Source organism: Ylistrum balloti, unplaced genomic scaffold (assembly GCF_031769215.1).
Source record: "Ylistrum balloti isolate Yb309-2 unplaced genomic scaffold, AGI_CSIRO_Ybal_v1 Utg370234, whole genome shotgun sequence".
In the NCBI taxonomy this organism is placed as follows: domain Eukaryota; kingdom Metazoa; phylum Mollusca; class Bivalvia; order Pectinida; family Pectinidae; genus Ylistrum; species Ylistrum balloti.
In genome coordinates, this window is record NW_026782192.1 from 503,965 (window position 1) to 522,177 (window position 18,213).

Below are 18,213 nucleotides of genomic sequence, written 5' to 3' on the forward strand. Positions count from 1 at the left end.
CCCATCCCCCTTTCCAGTTATATACCTATAACGGGTTCTGCCCCCCCACCCCCTCTTCCAGTTATATACCTATAATGGGTTCTGCCCCCCCCCCTTCCAGTTATATACCTATAATGGGTTCTGCCCCCCCCTTCCACTTATATACCTATAATGGGTTCTGCCCCCCCTTCCAGTTATATACCTATAGTGGGTTCTGCCCCCCCCCCCCTTCCAGTTATATACCTATAATGGGTTCTGCCCCCCCCTTCCAGTTATATACCTATAACGGGTTCTGCCCCCCACCCACCCCCCTTTCCAGTTATATACCTATAACGGGTTCTGCCCCCCACCCCCTCTTCCAGTTATATACCTATAATGGGTTCTGCCCCCCACCCCCTCTTCCAGTTATATACCTATAATGGGTTCTGCCCCCCCCCCCTTCCAGTTATATACCTATAAAGGGTTCTGGGTGGTAAGACATTTCGTCTCCCCATGGAATCCATACTTCTGGTCGTAAACATTCATTGAAAATCAATTTTCTTTTCACGGTCGACACTGATCGATATTCCCTTTGGTAAGTATAGGGTTAATTGATTAACAAATGTTATTCTGTTTCGACCGAACGTAAAGTTGTGTTGAATAGATCTGACAGTGACGTAAATTTACATTATATAGGGGTACATTATTATAATTCTGTACACGAACTAACATGAAATAGAACGTTCAATATTTATACAGGAGAGCTATTGTGTGTTGTACTGTGGGATTGGTGGGAACCATTCTAATTCAGTACGTACCTAGAAACTAAGGCCTCTTAAACAGTGGCCCTGTGTATTGCTATTGTGTTGTAAATGGAGACCATGCAATCTTTCTACTTTTGTTCGGAGAAATAAAAATGACAGAATACAGAATAAGTAGATCGTCTATTGAATGAAGGAATCCGAGGTAGGGGATTTCATCTATAGCACGATAGATATATAGACTAAAAGTACGGATGTTATCTGAAGAATGAGGGACCCCGGGGGAGGGAATTTCGCTTATAGCACGATAGATATATAGACTAACGAGTAGGGATGTTATCTTAAGAATGAGGGACCCGGGGTAGGGGATTTCATTTATAGCACGATAGATATATAGACTATTTAGTAGAGATGTTATCTTAAGAATGAGGGACCCGGGGTAGGGGTTGGGGATGTTATATTAGGAATGAGGGACCTTGGGTTAGATGTCATGTCTTGTATGAGGAACTCTGGAGTACGTGATTTATCTATAGAATGACATCCTCTCGAGTATTGGATTGAAAAGGGGATTTGGAGGCAAATATTCTAAGAGTTCCAGAGTAGGGGATATGTGTTCTGTAAATAAAAGAATTATAAAAATAGCCAAAATTTTAAACATGTTATTGTTAAATGAATGATTTGTGTCCGTGTTTGTTTCTTTGGTTTTTTTTTTTTGTTGTTGTTGTTGTTGTTGTTGTTGTTGTTGTTGTTGTTGTTGTTGTTGTTGTTGTTAAAGCGGTGTGTTGATTACTGTACAGATATATGTATTGTATATATATGATCAATGAAATAATAATAACGACAGTACGGACAAGCGAATCATCAAATTTTCGAGGCAACCTGTCCCTTTATCAAGACAAAAAATATTACATAGATTACATCACATACATAGAACATAAAGAAACACACACACACACATATATATACAGGGAGAACATTTGTATCACAGCGAGTGGCTCCAATGTAATATGATCAAAATTGCTGATTCAACATTGATTCGATCAGGCACCTCCCTCTATCCCTTTTGAAACCCATCCAGTAAACTTGGACAAACACCAACCAAGGCCAACCCCATCATTTCCAGAAATTTCCTCATGTAGGTGATCGCACGTTTGATGTACATTTGAAAGTAAAGATAAAAATAAATGGACATTCCATATCAATTGCTATTGCCATCAGCTGAAGTAGCAATTATCCTTTATATAATTATTTGTTTGACACGTGTACGTGAACAGTCATAAACATAGTCATACTATCGATTGTCGGTTACCACGGACCTGAAAGTTATTGTTTGTTGATCACAACCTAGCAACAGCGGATGATTATCTATTAAACACTTTCTCTTCTTTATGATGGGCTGAAAATATGTTATAAAAAAAATGTATCGTCATTTTTGTAAAGTATATGAATGTAATACTTGAGATTTTGTTAGTTTTAATCGCATCCTGAATGGTTTGTTTTAACAATATTGAGGTAGAAAATAATCCCTCCTGCGCTTAACAACCAATGAGAGCGGTTCGTCACGGCGGATGGATAAAATTGTGCTCTTACTGGGTTTAAATACCGCATGCTTCTCATTTATCAAACAGACGTCGACTTTTCACGGGAGTTGGAGAGAACGAAAGCACATACACACTAAACCAAAATGAGGGAAATCGTACACATGCAAGCTGGCCAGTGCGGCAACCAAATAGGAGCCAAAGTGAGTATAACGTACATGTCCTTGTATTTCTTTTCACTGTGACGCGCTAGAGTGAATTATCAGTGAGTAGATCGTATGTCGTCTGCCATTTGGCGGCTAAACGGTTGATGACCAATCCCATTATTTTGTCAGGTAGCAAGTGAATCGATAACCGGTGTACACATGTCTGAGGCAATTTGATTTTGACCTAAAAACCATCAATCATGTCATTAGAGAATCTTGTTCACTTTAAAATATCGATGACTCAGACATGAATACGTGCCATTTTTGTTGCTAAGTTGGAAACTATGCACGCGTGTGCACATGCTTTTCTACAAAAAGTGTAAGTGCAAGCCTAACAGCAGATAGTCTGCATGTCAATTGTGCTTTCAACAGATGTCTTGGTACAGTGTTATTATTTACACATGTGCCTAGTGTATTGTTAACATATTAATTGGTTTCAGTATACCATTTATTACTGTGTTAATATTTTAAGTTTAAAGAATTTAGTAAATGTGTTTTAAATGTGAAAGTTGAATACCTATGTCAACGGATGCGTATCTCTTGACAGCCGTTGTATAGCTTTTAAAAATTTGAACTGTAGCAGTTAAATTCGGTCACGTGGTACATACTTTTCAATTTGTTTACACACCCCTTTATTTAAGGGTTGACTTTCGGGTACATGTTAGTGAACAAAAGGCAGATTTTTTTTAAGTTGAACCAGATGGTAGCGGATTGGTCATCGTGTGTTAAAAACGGTAATACAACTGCAAAGGACATGAAGATTTCACACTTGAAAAAACTACGTAAAATTAATTATTGGTATCGGTTTTTATCGCACTCGCATGTTTACTCCGTAATGAGTATTGACATTGTCATGGAAACATGCAATTCTAAACACTTATAAAGAGACTTGGATAATATATGTCATGGTAAAACTGTCAGGATTTTTTTTTTATGATTTTTTTATTGATAAAATTCGCTATTGAAATCTTTCCGAGAATTCCAACGGCAATTTAGTATGGAAATATAACTCGGGAGCATATAAAATAACATATATATTGAATACGTCGTTGTATAATTTCATTTTTAAGCAGTCGATTATTTATTTTTAAAAAAATATCTTGAAAAAAGATCGTTTAAGTGAGGTTCCTGACGGACAACATCGACACAAAAAATCTATCTTGTTCATGTAAAACTATAATGCAACGCGTATAAGCTATCAATAACTTCCACTGTTTGTAATTTTCGAACAAGTTTGAAAAAAAAAACTGAATGTCCTGATCAGTAAGCGTTGTTTCGCTACCGCGCACACTCGTACACAATGGAATTTAAATGTCGGTGCGAGTCGTGTCACCTGATACCGGTTCACCGGGTTTACGTGTATTGTCTGTTTAAAATCGAAGCCTAAGGCCATTCTAGTACTAGATTTGTATCCGACCTGACTTGTTAATTCAGAAAGGGTTTCGCCCATTTTAAAAGCAAAAGATATTTTGATTTTATTTCCAACCAGGATTCATGTTTTTTTATTTTTAACTTCCAGTTCTGGGAGGTTATTTCTGATGAACACGGAATTGACCCCACCGGTACATACCACGGAGATTCTGACCTTCAGTTAGAGAGGATCAACGTGTACTACAATGAAGCCACAGGTAACTAAACAAGATTTAAAACCGACAACACCAAAGAAAATATACATTGATAAACCATTCAACGTACATACAACAAATATAACGGGTTCACATCATCATCAGAAGTGTATTACTTGTTGACATATATTTATATATAAATCGCTTATATTTATTCAATTATAGGAGGCAAGTATGTTCCCCGAGCTGTCTTGGTTGATCTGGAGCCCGGAACCATGGATTCCGTCAGATCTGGTCCTTTTGGACAAGTTTTCCGACCAGACAACTTTGTGTTCGGACAGAGTGGTGCTGGAAACAATTGGGCTAAGGGACATTACACAGAAGGTGCTGAGCTCGTAGACTCTGTTCTTGATGTTGTGCGAAAGGAATCAGAAAGTTGTGATTGTCTTCAAGGATTCCAGCTTACACATTCTCTTGGCGGTGGTACCGGCTCCGGCATGGGAACACTCCTCATCTCCAAAATCCGTGAAGAATACCCCGACAGGATCATGAACACCTTCTCAGTTGTACCATCACCAAAAGTGAGTGTTCCTATCCTGAAATACAATAATACATTGTTAAGCTGTCATAAGCCTTAGAAATTATTGGGTCTTAAAGGTCGTATTTTTTCTTGGTAAATAACGTCACGTTATAAAATAAACTTACAACGTATATTTTGTTTTTACTGAAGAATTTCTTGTTTCATTTTCCAGGTATCAGACACCGTTGTCGAGCCATACAACGCTACCCTCTCCGTCCACCAACTTGTAGAAAACACAGATGAAACTTACTGTATCGACAACGAGGCTCTCTACGATATCTGCTTCCGTACACTAAAATTGACCACACCCACATATGGTGACTTGAACCATCTCGTCTCCGCCACCATGTCCGGAGTCACCACCTGTCTCCGATTCCCTGGTCAACTGAACGCCGATCTCCGTAAATTGGCTGTCAACATGGTTCCCTTCCCCCGTCTCCATTTCTTCATGCCTGGTTTCGCTCCTCTTACATCTCGTGGTAGCCAGCAGTACAGGGCTCTTACCGTCCCAGAGCTGACCCAACAGATGTTCGATGCCAAGAACATGATGGCTGCCTGTGATCCTCGCCATGGACGTTACCTGACCGTCGCCGCCATGTTCCGTGGACGTATGTCCATGAAGGAAGTTGATGAACAGATGTTGAACGTCCAGAACAAGAACAGCAGCTACTTCGTTGAATGGATCCCCAACAACGTGAAGACCGCTGTTTGTGACATCCCACCACGTGGTCTTAAGATGTCTGCTACCTTTGTTGGTAACAGCACCGCCATCCAGGAGCTCTTCAAGCGTATCTCCGAGCAGTTCACCGCTATGTTCCGTCGTAAGGCTTTCTTGCATTGGTACACTGGTGAGGGTATGGACGAGATGGAGTTCACAGAGGCCGAATCCAACATGAACGACTTGGTGTCCGAGTACCAACAGTACCAGGATGCCACCGCCGAGGAGGAGGGAGAGTTCGAGGAGGAAGAGGGAGAAGAAGAGGCATAAATGAAAAAAAAACTTTTCTAAAAACAACTTCATTAAAATAACATCAAAAGAAAGCTGTCCATTCCCATCTAGCTTTCAAGCGATGACCACAACCACCTACATACTCAGCAGGTGCCCGTTCAGACCTGTTACAGTATTTTATTTATTTTGTTACGTTATTGGTGAAATGAAAACCAACAAAAGCATTAAAAGTCAAAACTATGATTTTTTTTTGTTTCTTTGTTCATTATTCAAAGGCTGTTTCCCGCTAAACATACCAAGTCCCAAGACCTGTTAACAGGTTTCCCTTTCGAACGGATAACTGCTTGTATTGTTAAAATATATGGGTGGTATGTCTTTTAAAACAGTTTTGGAATGGATAACTGTCTACTGGAAACAGCCTTTGTGCATTTTTATTTATTTTCGTTTAAAGAATTCAGACAGGAGTTAGGATATGACTGACATGAAGTATTGTAACATACATAAATGATCAGACAAGGTCCATACTTGTCCTACAAAACGTGTCTAGTAATAATGGACACAAAATTATTTATAAATAAATTTGTTTCTAGTAATCTATTGTTTTGATGACAAACTTGGATATATAATGGTTGCCTACCTAAGTAAAACGTAAATAAAAAGTATATATATATATAATGAGGACATTTCTGATCCGTAAAGTATTACCATTCACATCGAATCCTCAAACATTTTACAATTAAATCTGCTATCGCAGATCAGAAATGTGTACAGGACACCGAGAAATCTTTCTAATATATATTTGTGTATAACGTATATTGACAAATAAATCTTTATTTCTTGGAAAACTAATCACTTGTCATCAGCAAGTTTTATATTTTCATGTAAACGTGAATAACTATTTATATATCGTATATATGGTAATAAAACCACTTTATATCTGTAAAGTACGATCTTTAAAGGACACAGCACTGCTAATATTTAGTACTAATCAAAGTTACAGATTACATGTTGAAGGAATCAAAAATTATATTGACATCTGAAATTTACAAAGTGACCACATCTCTTTATATATTAAATTCCAACTGATAATGACCATAAACTTTACAAATATAGATATAATCTCTGTGTATGTCTTGAAACATGATTACGATTGTAAACAGGCTGTGAGTGAATCTCTGGATTAGTATGACGGCAAATCACATTTTTTACTGCTAAATCAATGTAAATCATAAAAGTGACAGAAAATACACAGTATTTTATTTAAACCAGATAATTACATTTATATTTCCTTCTCATATTTTACAATGAAATATGTTTTATTTTAGATTCCAAACAATTTTTATGACGCTGCATAAAATCATTTAAATTCTGCAACAGACACGAGTTGACCACCTTTTGTTGTCCTGGAACGATCAGATAATTACAACAATTTGAACCATTCTTTTTTGTGATATTTTCAATGATACAAGTTCACGAAACAGTATTTATTGTTTTACCTTTCACTATCAAATAACAATTAACAATTTTATTGATATATCTTTACAAATACGATACAGCGATCTACAATTTATATTCAGTAAAAGTAACACAGTATCCCGTGTGATTAGCCAGAGTGATTTATCATATAGATATAATTTTGATAAACTTATAATTATTTAGGGGAACATACATAATTATTTCATTTATGAAGAAACATAACTTTTTTAATAAAGAGACTTTTTTGAGATATGATATTTTCAATGATACATACTGTCTGATAATTATTTAAGACGATAAACAACTCTCATTTTACAATGTCGTAACGAACATGTTTCAGCGGGGATTTTTCAAAATTTGAGATAGATAAAATGGATTCATTTTTGTATAAATTGATAGGATTGCGGTCATATTTCCGTTTCAAGATCACCAGAATACGAAGAATGATTTCTAGAGATTTAAGGGAAAAGATTTTGTTGAAATTCAATAACTTGAGAATATCTTTGTTGTACATTTCTAGTTTACATCTTCAATATCGTAAAAAAAACGTAAACAATTCGGCCAATAGATGGACGCGATTAGCTCCTACGGGTATATCAATTATCTGATAGCAGTCAACAATTTGTCTTATTGTCTACCACAAAGTCAATTACTTCCATAATGTTTAATGACATTAAATATAAACTACTTCATTGACTAGTTGTGTGTGACACTTTCTACTTTAGCAAATACATCAATGTTAATGGTGTTGTCAAGTTTCATGATCAAGGATAATATCGGTGACGTGTTGTATTCAAATGAACAGAAAAGTTCACTATGTCTATTGGATATACTATGACCAAATCAGTGACAAGTACACTCTTCTACATCAAACTCTAACATGTCTTAATTATACAGTGACCACGCTGTACACTCTTCTACATCAAACTCTAGCCTGTCTTAATTATACAGTGACCACGCTGTACACTCATCCACATCAAACTCTAACTCATGTCTTAATTATATACAGTGACCACGCTGTACACTCTTCTACATCAAACTCTAATCTGTCTTAATTATACAGTGACCACGCTGTACACTCTTCTACATCAAACTCTAACCTGTCTTAATTATACAGTGACCACGCTGTACACTCTTCTACATCAAACTCTAATCTGTCTTAATTATACAGTGACCACGCTGTACACTCATCTACATCAAACTCTAACATGTCTTAATTATACAGTGACCACGCTGTACACTCTTCTACATCAAACTCAAGCCTGTCTTAATTATACAGTGACCACGCTGTACACTCTTCTACATCAAACTCAAGCCTGTCTTAATTATACAGTGACCACGCTGTACACTCTTCTACATCAAACTCAAGCCTGTCTTAATTATACAGTGACCACGCTGTACACTCATCTACATCAAACTCTAACATGTCTTAATTATACAGTGACCACGCTGTACACTCTTCTACACTCTTCTACATCAAACTCAAGCCTGTCTTAATTATACAGTGACCACGCTGTACACTCTTCTACATCAAACTCAAGCCTGTCTTAATTATACAGTGACCACGCTGTACACTCTTCTACATCAAACTCTAATCTGTCTTAATTATACAGTGACCACGCTGTACACTCATCCACATCAAACTCTAATCTGTCTTAATTATACAGTGACCACGCTGTACACTCATCCATATCAAACTCTAATCTGTCTTAATTATACAGTGACCACGCTGTACACTCTTCTACATCAAACTCAAGCCTGTCTTAATTATACAGTGACCACGCTGTACACTCTTCTACATCAAACTCTAATCTGTCTTAATTATACAGTGACCACGCTGTACACTCTTCTACATCAAACTCTAACCTGTCTTAATTATACAGTGACCACGCTGTACACTCATCCACATCAAACTCTAGCCTGTCTTAATTATACAGTGACCACGCTGTACACTCTTCTACATCAAACTCTAATCTGTCTTAATTATACAGTGACCACGCTGTACACTCTTCTACATCAAACTCTAACACTGTCTTAATTATACAGTGACCACGCTGTACATCTACATCAAACTCTAACCTGTCTTAATTATACAGTGACCACGCTGTACACTCTTCTACATCAAACTCTAACCTGTCTTAATTATACAGTGACCACGCTGTACACTCTTCTACATCAAACTCTAACCTGTCTTAATTATACAGTGACCACGCTGTACACTCTTCTACATCAAACTCTAACCTGTCTTAATTATACAGTGACCACGCTGTACACTCTTCTACATCAAACTCTAACATGTCTTAATTATACAGTGACCACGCTGTACACGCTGTACACTTCTACATCAAACTCTAATCTGTCTTAATTATACAGTGACCACGCTGTACACTCTTCTACATCAAACTCTAATCTGTCTTAATTATACAGTGACCACGCTGTACACTCTTCTACATCAAACTCTAACCTGTCTTAATTATACAGTGACCACGCTGTACACTCTTCTACATCAAACTCTAACCTAATTATACACTGTCTGTCTTAATTATACAGTGACCACGCTGTACACTCTTCTACATCAAACTCTAATCTGTCTTAATTATACAGTGACCACGCTGTACACTCTTCTACATCAAACTCTAATCTGTCTTAATTATACAGTGACCACGCTGTACACTCTTCTACATCAAACTCTAATCTGTCTTAATTATACAGTGACCACGCTGTACACTCTTCTACATCAAACTCTAACCTGTCTTAATTATACAGTGACCACGCTGTACACTTATCCACATCAAACTCTAACCTGTCTTAATTATACAGTGACCACGCTGTACACTCTTCTACATCAAACTCTAACCTGTCTTAATTATACAGTGACCACGCTGTACACTCTTCTACATCAAACTCTAATCTGTCTTAATTATACAGTGACCACGCTGTACACTCTTCTACATCAAACTCTAATCTGTCTTAATTATACAGTGACCACGCTGTACACTCTTCTACATCAAACTCTAATCTGTCTTAATTATACAGTGACCACGCTGTACACTTTTCTACATCAAACTCTAACCTGTCTTAATTATACAGTGACCACGCTGTACACTTTTCTACATCAAACTCTAATCTGTCTTAATTATACAGTGACCACGCTGTACACTCTTCTACATCAAACTCTAATCTGTCTTAATTATACAGTGACCACGCTGTACACTTTTCTACATCAAACTCTAACCTGTCTTAATTATACAGTGACCACGCTGTACATTCATCCACATCAAACTCTAACATGTCTTAATTATACAGTGACCACGCTGTACACTCTTCTACATCAAACACTAATCTGTCTTAATTATACAGTGACCACGCTGTACACTCTTCTACATCAAACTCTAACCTGTCTTAATTATACAGTGACCACGCTGTACACTCTTCTACATCAAACTCTAACCTGTCTTAATTATACAGTGACCACGCTGTACACTCTTCTACATCAAACTCTAATCTGTCTTAATTATACAGTGACCACGCTGTACACTCTTCTACATCAAACTCTAATCTGTCTTAATTATACAGTGACCACGCTGTACACTCTTCTACATCAAACTCTAATCTGTCTTAATTATACAGTGACCACGCTGTACACTCTTCTACATCAAACTCTAATCTGTCTTAATTATACAGTGACCACGCTGTACACTCTTCTACATCAAACTCTAATCTGTCTTAATTATACAGTGACCACGCTGTACACTCTTCTACATCAAACTCTAATCTGTCTTAATTATACAGTGACCACGCTGTACACTCTTCTACATCAAACTCTAATCTGTCTTAATTATACAGTGACCACGCTGTACACTCTTCTACATCAAACTCTCACCTGTCTTAATTATACAGTGACCACGCTGTACACTCTTCTACATCAAACTCTAATCTGTCTTAATTATACAGTGACCACGCTGTACACTCATCCACATCAAACTCTAATCTGTCTTAATTATACAGTGACCACGCTGTACACTCTTCTACATCAAACTCTAGCCTGTCTTAATTATACAGTGACCACGCTGTACACTCTTCTACATCAAACTCTAGCCTGTCTTAATTATACAGTGACCACGCTGTACACTCTTCTACATCAAACTCTAATCTGTCTTAATTATACAGTGACCACGCTGTACACTCTTCTACATCAAACTCTAATCTGTCTTAATTATACAGTGACCACGCTGTACACTCTTCTACATCAAACTCTAATCTGTCTTAATTATACAGTGACCACGCTGTGTCAAACTCACTCTACAGTCACGCTGTACATCAAACTCAAGCCTGTCTTAATTATACAGTGACCACGCTGTACACTCTTCTACATCAAACTCAAGCCTGTCTTAATTATACAGTGACCACGCTGTACACTCTTCTACATCAAACTCTAAGCTGTCTTAATTATACAGTGACCACGCTGTACACTCATCTACATCAAACTCTAATCTGTCTTAATTATACAGTGACCACGCTGTACACTCTTCTACATCAAACTCTAATCTGTCTTAATTATACAGTGACCACGCTGTACACTCTTCTACATCAAACTCAAGCCTGTCTTAATTATACAGTGACCACGCTGTACACTCTTCTACATCAAACTCAAGCCTGTCTTAATTATACAGTGACCAGTGTACACTCTTCTACATCAAACTCAAGCCTGTCTTAATTACAGTGACCACGCTGTACACTCTTCTACATCAAACTCTAACCTGTCTTAATTATACAGTGACCACGCTGTACACTAATCAACATCAAACTCTAAACTGTCTTAATTATACAGTGACCACGCTGTACACTCTGTCTACATCAAAGTCTACACCTCTGTCTTACATCCTGTACCCTCTGATAGATTATGGTGTTTGGTCAGAGTGTACCCTCTGATAGATATCTGGTGTTTGGTCAGAGTGTACCCTCTGATAGATATCTGGTGTTTGGTCAGAGTGTACCCTCTGATAGATATCTGGTGTTTGGTCAGAGTGTACCCTCTGATAGATATCTGGTGTTTGGTCAGAGTGTACCCTCCGATAGATATGTGGTGTTTGGTCAGAGTGTACCCTCCGATAGATATCTGGTGTTTGGTCAGAGTGTACCCTCTGATAGATATCTGGTGTTTGGTCAGAGTGTACCCTCTGATAGATATCTGGTGTTTGGTCAGAGTGTACCCTCTGATAGATATCTGGTGTTTGGTCAGAGTGTACCCTCTGATAGATATCTGGTGTTAGATATCTGGTGTTTGACCAGAGTGTACCCTCTGATAGATACCAGGGTGGTGTTTGACCAGGTGTGTACCCTCTGATAGATATCTGGTGTTTGACCGGTGTGTACCCTCTGATAGATATCTGGTGTTTGACCAGGGTGTACCCTCTGATAGATATCTGGTGTTTGACCAGGGTGTACCCTCTGATAGATATCTGGTGTTTGACCGGTGTGTACCCTCTGATAGATATCTGGTGTTTGACCAGGGTGTACCCTCTGATAGATATCTGGGGTTTGGTCAGAGTGTACCCTCATGATGTCAAATTCTGCCGCTTATGTTAAGCGCCGATATTTTTGGGTGCCGTCAAAAATTTGCCTTTAAATCACATTTACATTACAAAATTATATTGATATTGGAATTTCTTAATGTGTCTAAGGATAAAGAGATATGGAAACGTAAAACCAACGATACTTGAGTAAGGGTACTTGGTAAATTATCAATGACTTATGTGTCGATATATTTTCACGCTACCAGAGGGGGTTTTAACACAGCTACTCATTTGAAGGAAATATTTACGAGTCTTACAAATGATATCAATATACTCTGTGATGTATAATATTCAGTGGGGCATCATTAAAATTCAATTTTCATGGAATAAAATAGCAAAATGTCGATCCTAACATAAAACAAATTTTAATTCAAAGCCAGAAACAAAGGAAGATACAATTATTTGCAGTTTTCTACTATTTCTCAAAAGAAACACAAAACTGTTGCCAAATACGAGCGTAAAGAATGTGTGCACACATAAACTTGGTGAGCATTTGTCTTTGAAAGTAAAATCGATGTATTTCAATACAGATAATATTAAGATATATTAATGTAAGAAAAAGACATTTATCAGCGTTTTATTTCTTAACCTACGTGGTATCTTGTTCTGTCTCAGAAAAAAAGAAAAAGAAGACTCGTATAAATAGTAACAAACTTGTTACCAATTCCAACATATGTATCGACCATAAATGACAGAGTTCCACTATTAACATTAACGCATTGTCGTCTATGTTCGAGTGTGATGAAATTCAGAAACCTGGTCATTGTAACCCTCCGCCGCCAGTCAAATTATGATAATATGATAACCACATTTTCAGAAGCTGTTAGCATCGATATCAACATAAAATATTAGTGTTTCCCGATAGTAATTTGAATTTCTTGTTAGCACCTCTGAAATGGATGGACATTGCAGTGTTAGAACACTGTAGTATGGATTATTCCAAAAACGTAGTCCATTTTAAGGATTTGGCCAATGAGCTGTCTGTAATTTTGCGGAGGGATAACAGTGGTTAGCATGGTGATGTAATGCAATGGTATTGATTGTGATGAGGCCACTGATACAACAGAGCTACAGCCAAGATGAGGGAAATCGTTCATATTCAAGCCGGCCAGTGTGGTAACCAAATCGGGGCTAAGGTAAATCAACATGTTCCGCTTATTTCTTATTTTGTTTAAGAATCAAATGGAAATGGTATCTTCAAAAGAAATTGGACATATCGCCATTCGGAATTAACTGATGAGAGAAATAAATTAAAATTGCGTTCTCAATATCATGTTAATTTTGACAATACAAAAACCCATAGCGCCATCTGTCCATTTTCTGATGACGTCATCAACTGTGTTAAATATTCAATAGAGTTTTTTGTTAAATGTTGTGTAATAATTCCTTAATTTATCTAATAGACATTTTTTCTTTCGTTTGAAAGAGAGTGTTGATTGATCACGTTTCGCCTCTCGCCATATGCACTATCTTTAATCATAACGTGTTCAGTGTTTGTCATTTCGATTATCGTCAGAGGTTCTAACAACAGGTTTTATAAGTCTTTTGTTTCTAAGAAAAATGTACCGCCATTCTCTGTTCTATAGATGGTACAGTTTAGTGATGTGAATAATTATCTATTTAATGTAGAAATCACTACATGTCACTGAATTGTTGGTGTAGAAGTAAATGTGTATTGACATCGTAACAACGGTTTACTTTGGGATCGAATTATTGTCCCGGCTAACGTTGGTGTTATATCTATAACCGGCTCGTTATTAGGTTATTTTACACCTTGAGAGTTGATATTACAGGAGAAATTTGTAGTGATAACAGTAGTAGAATTATTGTCCCGGCTTTGGTGTTATATCTATAACCGGCTCGTTATTAGGTTATTTTACACCTTGAAAGTTGATATTACAGGAGAAATTTGTAGAGATAACTGTTGTAGAATCATTATCCGACCTTTCTGGTGTCTGTCCATAATCAGAAGATGTTTTCTATAAGAGCTTCTGGGCGTCGTGTTATATTTGGGTGTGTGTACGGACGTGTGCTGTGTTTTCATCGATTTTTCTGTTCTTCACACCCGTATTTTATAAAAATGATGTCGTCTGGTCCACATTTCCTGTTTAATTTCCGTCTTCATTGAACGGTACCAAAAGGCATCTGTTTTAATCAAAACTGTCCGAGCAGTGTAAAAGTTAACATATAATCAGCAGTATTGGTGAAACGTATCGGAAGTGTGTACGATAGCACGGAGGCCTGTCTGGTTATAAAGGGCAAGGTCACTTGATGAGGTTTTGTCGGCATGGTGTGCACCGGGGAACACGATGGCTCCAAAGGTCCTTGAATAGTTAATAGAGAGGCTGAAAGGCTATTATATGTGTTGTCATAGAGTACGGGGTCGAGTGGTGAAGAGCCCGGATGATGTACATAGTTTCATATTCGCGCAGACATTTAAGGTTTGGTCTGTAACACTTGTCATTATACATAATTATCTTTGTTAACGCAAAATCTGTCATTTTGTAAAAAGTGATTAGAGTTATTGACAGATTAAGTGTCAGCCTCCGACCGTGATACTGCAGTCATCCCGTACAGAAATCGATACACTGCAGCACTTCTAACGCCAACACGTCACGTGATCGCCTGTCTCGGTATACACCTAAACTATTTAATGATAGGCTGTTTCAGTGATGAGTAATTTAAAAACAGTATTATTCCGTCAGTACATTGTCAATCTCTGTACGTCATTGTAATCTATCTCTGAACGTGTGAAGTATCTATATCTATATTTGCCTATCGCCGTCCCATTACACAGTACGAGACGACAAATATTACAACAACATTTCAACACTTTCCGCTGTAGAATGACGTCATACTTTCCTAGCTGTTCCATATTTCGCCAGTTCCCGTAGCTAGATTTACTCCTCCGATAAGATGAGGTCTCCACTTTTTGTAACCAAATATCTAAATCTATTGTCTTAAAATGTTGTTTATAATGCAAAATCAATTTTAATTTTAATGTTATTTGAATCGATATGATCCCAAGATGATCCTCGGACAAATCTTGTATGAAACCTGTAATCCAAGTGTGTTTCATGGAATATACCAGAAAGTCATATGAAATTGCTACGACGATAATTCAGGAATCATTAGGGTGCCCAATGAAAACGTTTGTCATGAAATACTGCACAACATACATAATTCAAAGTTGATGTATTTGGTTTGTTTCGTCAATTACAGTTCTGGGAGGTTATTTCTGATGAACACGGAATTGACCCTACCGGTACATACCACGGAGATTCTGACCTTCAGTTAGAGAGGATCAACGTGTACTACAATGAAGCCACAGGTAATATTGTCGGTTTTAAAAAGTGATACAGAAGTGATAAGAATTACATGTTTGAACACAAACTCCCAAACAATAGAAATCATCTTTTAGGAAATTTTGTGAACATTGATCCCTGAATATGCAATTCCAGGAGGCAAGTATGTTCCCCGAGCTGTCTTGGTTGATCTGGAGCCCGGAACCATGGACTCCGTCAGATCTGGTCCTTTTGGACAAATCTTCAGACCAGACAACTTTGTGTTCGGACAGAGTGGTGCTGGAAACAATTGGGCTAAGGGACATTACACAGAAGGTGCTGAGCTCGTAGACTCTGTTCTTGATGTTGTGCGAAAGGAATCAGAAAGTAGTGATTGTCTCCAGGGATTCCAGCTTACACATTCTCTTGGTGGTGGTACCGGCTCCGGTATGGGAACACTCCTCATCTCTAAAGTTCGTGAAGAATACCCCGACAGGATCATGAACACCTTCTCTGTTGTACCATCACCAAAGGTTCGGAATTGTCTTTCTATGTAATATATCATGTATCACAAACATCATAAGACTTTGAATTTCCCGTGTATAGTAAATAATTACACACATAATCTTAATTCAATATTTCCATTTACAAGTATTTAAATTAAATATAATTTTTATTATATTCACTCTGTCAATGGGTTTTTATCTTAAAATTTTCAAATTTTGTTTGAATAAGTATGTCGCGAATATCTTCTTGCCAATGAAACCATATATGGTAATTGTCGACTTGTCACTGGATTAATTGATTATTGTCGGTGTTTCTGTGAATTCGTATTTGTCCAGTTTCTATTTGTCTAAGGAATCATATTTAATGCCTTTCTACTTAGTAATGGATTCTGATATGGCCTTCCTCTGCTTATCAATAAATATTTCAGAATTTTTACAACTTAAAACCGTTTATTTGGATATCTTTTTACTAATCACTGAATACTTTACTTGGCTTTTCAATAAATTTGTATTTTATAATTTCGTGATTTGCTGATCGTCATAAAAGTTATATCTGATGATTGTCCCCTCAAGGATTTTCTTTTTAGTGTTTTTGATACCTGTCGGGTTTCCTGTGATAGGCTGTTGCTATTTAATCCTGATTCAGCATAAAGGTTAAGTAATCTCCAATTATATCTTTACAGGTTTCTGATACCGTGGTCGAACCTTACAACGCCACCCTCTCCGTCCATCAGCTTGTTGAGAACACTGACGAGACCTTTTGTATCGACAACGAGGCTCTCTACGACATCTGCTTTCGAACATTGAAGTTGACCACACCCACATACGGTGACTTGAACCATCTCGTCTCCGCCACCATGTCCGGAGTCACTACCTGTCTCCGATTCCCTGGTCAATTGAACGCTGATCTCCGTAAATTGGCTGTCAACATGGTTCCCTTCCCCCGTCTCCATTTCTTCATGCCTGGTTTCGCTCCTCTTACATCTCGTGGTAGCCAGCAGTACAGGGCTCTTACCGTCCCAGAACTGACCCAACAGATGTTCGATGCCAAGAACATGATGGCTGCCTGTGATCCTCGTCACGGACGTTATCTGACAGTTGCTGTCATTTTCCGAGGACGCATGTCCATGAAGGAAGTTGATGAACAGCTCCTTAATGTACAAAATAAAAACAGTAGTTACTTTGTTGAATGGATCCCGAATAATACAAAGACAGCCGTTTGTGACATCCCACCACGTGGTCTGAAGATGTCAGGCACATTCATTGGTAACAGCACCGCCATACAAGAACTATTTAAGCGTGTTTCTGAGCAATTCACTGCTATGTACCGCCGTAAGGCATTCTTGCATTGGTACACTGGAGAGGGTATGGACGAAATGGAGTTCACCGAGGCTGAATCCAACATGAACGACTTGGTGTCCGAGTACCAACAGTACCAGGATGCTACCGCCGAGGAGGAGGGAGAGTATGATGAAGAAGAAGATGAAGAAGCATGATTCACTATCACAGTAAACACATTGTAAACCTATTCTTCTGGATTACTTATTAAAATAACTCTAGATATAAAAAAACACAACATGCTACTGCTTTCTTGTATTTTCAATCAAACAGTAAATTGTCTCATGGTAAATTCTAGACCGACAATTTTAATGTTCTTAAATTGACTGGAATAAAGTACGGCCTATTAACAAAATTGATTGTTGTCGAGTTGTGCATGAGTAAACAGACGTTCTGCAAGGGATACTTAAGATTTTCCGAGTCCTTAAACACAGGTTATCACTGGGTACAGGGAACACACAGGTTATCACTGGGTA

General features: G+C 37.7%; 2 protein-coding genes across 2 annotated transcripts; both read left to right on the top strand.

Moving 5' to 3' along the window:
* Window positions 1–2,361: 2,361 nt before the first annotated feature.
* LOC132552059 (tubulin beta chain) lies at window positions 2,362–5,800 on the top strand. Its single transcript, XM_060216199.1, has 4 exons — window positions 2,362–2,460; window positions 3,983–4,091; window positions 4,254–4,609; window positions 4,781–5,800. Exons 1-4 carry the CDS (start codon window positions 2,404–2,406, stop codon window positions 5,594–5,596), a joined length of 1,338 nt encoding a protein of 445 aa, XP_060072182.1. The 5' UTR covers window positions 2,362–2,403; the 3' UTR covers window positions 5,597–5,800.
* Window positions 5,801–15,836: 10,036 nt separating this feature from the next.
* LOC132552064 (tubulin beta chain-like) lies at window positions 15,837–17,895 on the top strand. The gene is made up of 3 exons (XM_060216205.1): window positions 15,837–15,940; window positions 16,071–16,426; window positions 17,083–17,895. Exons 2-3 carry the CDS (start codon window positions 16,121–16,123, stop codon window positions 17,893–17,895), a joined length of 1,119 nt encoding a protein of 372 aa, XP_060072188.1. The 5' UTR covers window positions 15,837–15,940; window positions 16,071–16,120.
* The last annotated feature ends 318 nt before the right edge of the window (window positions 17,896–18,213 follow it).